The sequence below is a fragment of the Sinocyclocheilus grahami genome, unplaced genomic scaffold, assembly GCF_001515645.1.
Source record: "Sinocyclocheilus grahami isolate Dianchi unplaced genomic scaffold, SAMN03320097.WGS_v1.1 scaffold2440.1, whole genome shotgun sequence".
In the NCBI taxonomy this organism is placed as follows: Eukaryota; Metazoa; Chordata; class Actinopteri; order Cypriniformes; family Cyprinidae; genus Sinocyclocheilus; species Sinocyclocheilus grahami.
The window spans coordinates 1-6699 of NW_015507619.1; the positions used below are offsets into that span (position 1 = coordinate 1).

Genomic DNA, 6699 nt, shown 5'->3' on the forward strand with positions numbered 1-6699 from the left:
TGGGATATTTCCAGGCTGTTTTGTGGCAGTGTCTCCAAAAGGACATGCATATTTTTCTTTGAAGCACACACAGATACAAAAGCGCATGTGAAAGTTTATACTGAGTGTTTTTACCAGCTCAATACAGTCTTTATCTAGTCAGTGGGTACTGGTGTATTTCTCAAACAATATGGCTCTGTTTTCATCATGCAACTCTAAGATTTCTGTTGGCCAGAACTTTTCAGAACTCTCCACATATTTTCTGTGATTATTAAATTTACCTGTAAACATGTGCATGGACTGCAAGTAGCCCAAACCCACTCAATTAAATGCACCAGACATAATCCATCCTCAATTTATTTTAACAAATCTTATGCCTCTCAGTTCTAATAAAGTGATTTCAACATTTTATAACATGAATGATGAAACCGCATCTGGTTTATTTTATAAAATGCCAGTATTTCATAGTGACTTCAGAATGATCGATGATAACATGCTGCACTTAGTAATGAGCGCTTTCAAAACACTGCTTCGTGAAGCTTCGAAACCTTTGCGAATCATTTGTTTCAGTAAACAATTCTTTGTTACGTCATAACTGTTTCGAAATTGTAATGGTTTTCCACTAGGGGGCGATCTCTAAATGCATGAATTATACAATTGCATGCATTTTTAATGATGCATTTTTATAATAAAAACAAAAACATGTAGTTAGTAGTCTCTTATTGACCCGATAAACCAAGCTCTCCATAAAACGAACAAAACAAGCCCTACAATTTAATACAATAACACACATTATACACTTAATATTTAATAGTATAAGATTTGTTAATTGCATGCAATAGATTAAACTTTTAATAAAACATTAGCTGTTGGTTTATAAAACATGTGTTTGTGCATACTTAAGGCTGTTTTCATTGCATTTATGTCATTTGAACCAGCAGGTGAGCATTTTGAGCGTTTCAAAACAATTAATCATTTTGCGATGCTTTTTGAAAAGATTCGAGATGCGAGATTCGAAAAACGTAAAATGCTTCTCCCATCACTATCTGAGCTGTGCATGGTGTCTAAACGCATGGAGAAGGGCACTTGTGGTGCATTCAAGTCGTAATTACGATATCAGGGCGTCACGTTATTTTGGTCAGAGCAAGATGGTGATTTAGCATTTGTTTTTTTTATGTTTTTATTCAGTTTATGAAGGTGGAGTAAATTTAATCGTCATATGATCTATTGTAATTGTGCAATACAATCGTTTGAATCCAATTCTGAAACTATAGGCTTAAACAAAGTGCAGTGTTTCCCACTCAAGACTTTGTGGTGCCGCTCATGTGCTTTCAACTCATAAATACGGTCTTCCCAGCATGACTTGAATGCACTGTTAGTCACACAGATCACAACAACTTTTTTATATTTTTCTGTGTCTCATCATCTCACAGACTCCTTTTCTCTTCTCCGAACACGTGCCTTTTAGCACAAAGGGTTTCTATTCTTGTCCTTCTGGTCATGTGAGTGTGGGGGTCAGGGGCTTGTGGTCAGGTTTACAGGGCCGCTATGAGCTCACTGCTGACCCCCAAACACAGCAGATGGCCCTTACTGTGCATGCTGGGATAGGGTAGGGCTTACGACTCACTGTCCTGGAAAGACCCTCACAGTGGAGGTAGATATCACACACACACACACACTTCTTCTCATGTAGCCTCCTTGAGTCAGAAGAGGAAGCTGCACACATGCAGGGTAATTGTCCCAGCTTTCAGCCGGTCTAGTCTGTTGCGTGTCTTTGTGGATTTGGATTCAGAACATTGACTTCATGACTTCAGCACAAGGTGAAGTGTGACGTAGTTCCTACAGGTACAGTCTGATGCTGTTTGGTGTTTCGGTGCATATGGGACGCTGAATTGTCAAAGCATGCTGGAACAGTTCGGATTGCTGTACTTATTTGGTGATGTGTTTTGACACAATATGAAGTACTGTATAAGGACTGGACTGTTAATATAATAATGAGAGCATTTACATATGCGGTCTTAAGGTCATATTTACTGTTGCTTGGTGAATTTTTGTGGGCATTTCCAGTCATTTCAGTAGGAATCTGCGTGATTGGGAATTTCTCATAAGGGCTAAAGATGCAGATTTAGTTTGAATTCAGGTTTTTCATGTGAATTCGCCATGTTGACCATCAGAAAGCTTTACTTCATACATTGCTTCCCTATAGACAATATAACTTTTTGTAGTCACTGAATTGTTTACTGAAATTTTGCTAACACCTTTTACACTTTGTATGCTTAATAATTTGCTGTATAAGATCATGTAAATGCCTTAAAGTGGTCATATGATGCGATTTCAAGTTTTCCTTTCTCTTTGGAGTGTTACAAGCTGTTCGTGAATAGATAAGATCCCTGAAGTTGCAAAGACTAAAGTCTCAGAACCAAAGAGATATTCTTTATCAAAGTTAAGACTCTGCCACGCCCCCCTAAAACGGCTCGTTCTAACACGCACCCACATATCTACCTCACTATGTGGAAATATTTGCATAATGCCGCCCAAATGTTCACGCAAAGAAAGAAGGCGTGGTTTCAGTAACCGCAGTTAGTGTTGAAGCAGCCATGTCAGGGAGACGCTGTGTGTTTCTAGGCGAAAGCAAAAGCACTTTATTTGGCCTTCCGAAAGTAGATGCATTTAGGAATCTTTAAGATGACTTACAACAGAACAGCAATGCATTTTATGGACGACCGTTTCGTGAACCTAGGAGAGGAGGTAATTCTGACTTTGCTACTGTTTTGTTATTAGTTTAAGTATTTGCTATTGACTGTTCAAATGCGGAGTGTTGGGTCGTTCTTGAACGATTCGTTCATTTTGAACGAATCTTTAATGTGACTCGGGAAGAATGAGTCGTCTCGTCCTATAGGTTCTGTACTGGAATTGGTCAAGTAGTTCACCTGTTTCGAGTCTTCGGGTTTTTCAAGTCGTTCATTCATCACGTGACAGCCCCATAAGTTTAACCTATGCAGTCTGAGCCAGAAAGAGTATTGATTAGTTCATCTCGAGTCTTCGGGTTTTTCCAAGTCGTTCGTTCATCACGTGACAGCCCCATACGCTTACCCTATGCAGTCTGAGCCGGAAAGAGACTTAATAATAATAACCAACTCTTTATTTCCTTTGTTACAACATTCAGTGTTATGGGAAATAACCATAATGACAGAAATTCACACATTTATAAACTGTAAGAAATCAAATTTATTATAATGGGGCTGTCACGTGATGAACGAACGCGTCAAACCCAAAGACTTGTCAGATAAGAGGTGAGGTGAGCTAATCAAAGACTGAAGACCCAAATCTTTTCGGTTTCTTATTGCAGTTTTGTATTGTTTGTAGTGTGATCAACGTTTGCGTAAGTAGTAGATGTGGTAAGGAAGTATCACGTAACATTTTAATTATATTTTGCTAAAATGAACGAAATGACTCGAAAAAAGATTTGTTCATTTTGCTGAACGAGACTCAAAGGTCCGAGTCGGTAAAATGATCCGAACTTCCCATCACTACATCGTGTGTGTGTGTGTGTGTGTGTGTGTGCATGTTTATGTGGTTTATGAGGACACAAATTTGTATAATAACATGGGTATGACATAGGCATTACAACGAGAAGGTGATTTATGAGGACATTTTCAGTGTCCCCGTAATTCAAAAGTCTTATAAATAATTCAGAATGAGTTTTTTTGAAAATCTACAAATGCAGAAAGTTTCCTGTGAGGGATAGGTTTAGGGGTAGGGTTGGTGTAGGGCAATAGAAAATACGGTTTGTACAGTATAAAAACCATTACGCCTATGGAGAGTCCCCATAAACCATAAAAACAAACCTGTGTGTGTGTGTGTGTGTGTGTGTGTGTGGCACGAGCGCGAGAGAGAGAAAGAGAGGGAGAGAGAGAGAGAGACAGGGTCACATCACAGTAGAGTCAGCTGTCTTAACCGTGGCTTGTGTACTGCAAACACATACCAGCTTCATCACTGTGTCTGTCACGCGACTCTGTTCCCCTTTACACTCCTGTTCCTTATGTGGAGGCTGTATGGAAGTATGCGGGCCAGCTGTAGCTCTCCTCAGCTGTTAGAGTAAAGAGTCACAGAGAATCATGCTCTTATTTGTGCTCTCTTGCCTTAGTCTAAATAGGATATATGTGAATGGTTAATGATTTAAAGGGATAGTACAATTTGTTTGTGTAATTTTATATATCATACATTATTTATTTTATAAATTAATAAACTAATTAAAAAAATAAAAATAATAAACAATACAAAAACAACAACAACACAAAACAAAAACTAACAACAAAATATTTTTACATTTACAATGAAAAACAGCAGCTGTGGTTGCCAGAACTTTACTGTAAAAAAACAAACACTGTAGCAACATTTTAGGTTTTACAGATTGAACTTCAATTTACAGTAAAAAAATATATATATTACATTAACAATATAATGTTAATATACCAATCTACTGAAGTACTAATATATGTGTTGTAATACACTTATAACCACCAAAAACAGGTGGTGATGAGAAAGTCACATGATGAATCAAAGCTCATCACAAACAACTTTCCACAAGCTGAGGTGGTAAATAGTAATATATAGAAGGTGTTCAGTGTCATTCACACAAATACTAAACAACCTCGTGGTAACACACATGACACTAAAGTAACGCAATAACCAATAATTTTACAACATTAGATGTAGCATAAAACCCTAATGTACAAAGAAACAGTTATTTCAATAAAAATGTCAAATCAAATATGGAGTGTTGTGCAGGGAATTCTGGCCGTGTCAGTTTACAATTTTTCACTGTAAATGATACAATGACTTTTCTTTTTCACTTCCAAAAACTGTAAAGTTAAAAGTATTTTATTGTAAAATTACATTAAATGAAAGGTTAGATCTATTACAGTTACTCACCATACAGAAACCTACTGTTAACCAGTTTTTAACCAAACGTTTTTACCTTAGCATTTTTACAGTCTTTTACTGTTAAAATCATGATCCTTTTTTATAGTGAACCCATTGCAAATGTTCCCCTAGTAGTGGACCCTCATGCATCATATGCAATGTTGAACAGCCGAGTCAATGAGTCAGAGAGAAGTTAGCGAGGGAAGGGCATAAAAAAGCAAAGTGGAGCGCAGCCATGGAAATAAAACTCTGAACTTCAAATAAAAATGATAAAACCAACAGCACATAACAGGCTCCTTCCTCCACAGTCCCTAAATCACAGGTCTACATTGTAAAAGGGTAAATCTGTTGAACTAAAACACATGGATTAGTTGATGTTGCAGGCAGGCCTATCTTCTGAACATCTTTAAGATACTAATATACTATCTTCTGCTGACCTGAGCTGAACCTCCACTCTCATTTTACATTTGCTTTTGTTAAAATTTAGTTTATTTCTTTATTTCAGATTTTCTATTACACTGCATTTTCGTTATAAATAAGCTGCAAACAAAACCACTTGCTTGATTTTCTTTACAGATTGCACTATTACACCCATATCCTGACTACATTAGCCATGTGTCCTCTCTCTCTAGGTCTGACTGGGTGGAGATTGTGGAGCCGCGCTCGAGGGAGCGCATGTACGTCAACCTGCTGACCGGCGAGTGCGGGTGGGAACTGCCGCCCGGCGTCCCGGTCCGTCAGTCGGACGGCAACCAGTGGTGGGAGCTTTTTGACAGCAATAACAATCGGTTCTACTACTACAACTGCACAAGTCAGCAGACGGTCTGGCACAGGCCTCAAGACTGTGACATAGTGCCTCTAGCGCAGCTCCAAGCCATGAGGAGGAGTTCTGAGGCCAAGCTGAGGGGTCAAGGGAGGATCCAGAGAGGTCCGGTGGATGGCAGGCGGACACCACAACCTGGACTGGGGTCTTCTTCACTGGAGAAAGAGAGTGGAAGGGAGACGCCATCGTCCAAGGGTAAAGGAGACAGTTTGGAGAGAAGGAACCAGGGAAATAGGTGAGGATGTGTGGAGCACTTGAAAAACTTCTTATGGTGGCAATTAAAGTGAAAATAATTATTTGCTCACCCTTGTGTCATTCCAAACCTGTATGACTTGATTCTTCAGTGGTCCGAAGTCCATCCATTGTGTGGACAAACAACATTCTTTAACTTGTCCTCTTTGGTGTTCTGCAGAAGAGAGCCATACAGGTTTGAAATGACTTGACTGTGAATAAATGATGACACAATTTCCATTTTTGGATGAAAGACCATCAGCTATAGATGTCGAACCCGTGATCTCTGCTCTCTGTGACATACACGTTGATGTGTTTCATGGGATTAATGCCAGGGACTGCGTTTTAATCCGTCTCAGATGGATCTAGTGTGCTTTCAGATTAACCTCTTAGTTAAATTGCAATCTCAGCAATTTGCCGTTTTGACTTGACTTTCTTGCTCTTGGCACATTCACACTAGAGCTTTTTGGCTTTTGGAAGTTTGGTTCGCTTGTAACATGCATTTAGGAATGCAACATGCACCACCTGTTTCACCAGCTTTGTAATGAGCAATGTTTATAAAACTGCCAAAAAAGAGAAACTTTAAAGATTTCCTCCACCAAAATAAAAACTTGATGTTTAATGTTTAAAGGTTTAACGTTTGAAAATGAAGAAAGAAAAGACATAAATATTGGTATTGTAACAGAATCAGATTATTATTATACTATCTTTATTAAATGCTCAAAATTGTGCAGCCCTAC

At 38.5% G+C, this 6699-nt stretch overlaps 1 protein-coding gene across 1 annotated transcript in view; it reads left to right on the forward strand.

Moving 5' to 3' along the window:
• Nucleotides 1–3231: 3231 nt before the first annotated feature.
• Nucleotides 3232–6699, forward strand: part of LOC107575029 (rho GTPase-activating protein 39-like) — a 63783-nt gene continuing 60315 nt past the window's right edge. Inside the window, exons 1-2 of the mRNA XM_016261437.1 lie at nucleotides 3232–3272; nucleotides 5538–5963. Of these exons, the coding sequence (XP_016116923.1) occupies nucleotides 3232–3272; nucleotides 5538–5963 (467 nt within the window). The remainder of the gene's footprint in view (nucleotides 3273–5537; nucleotides 5964–6699) is intronic.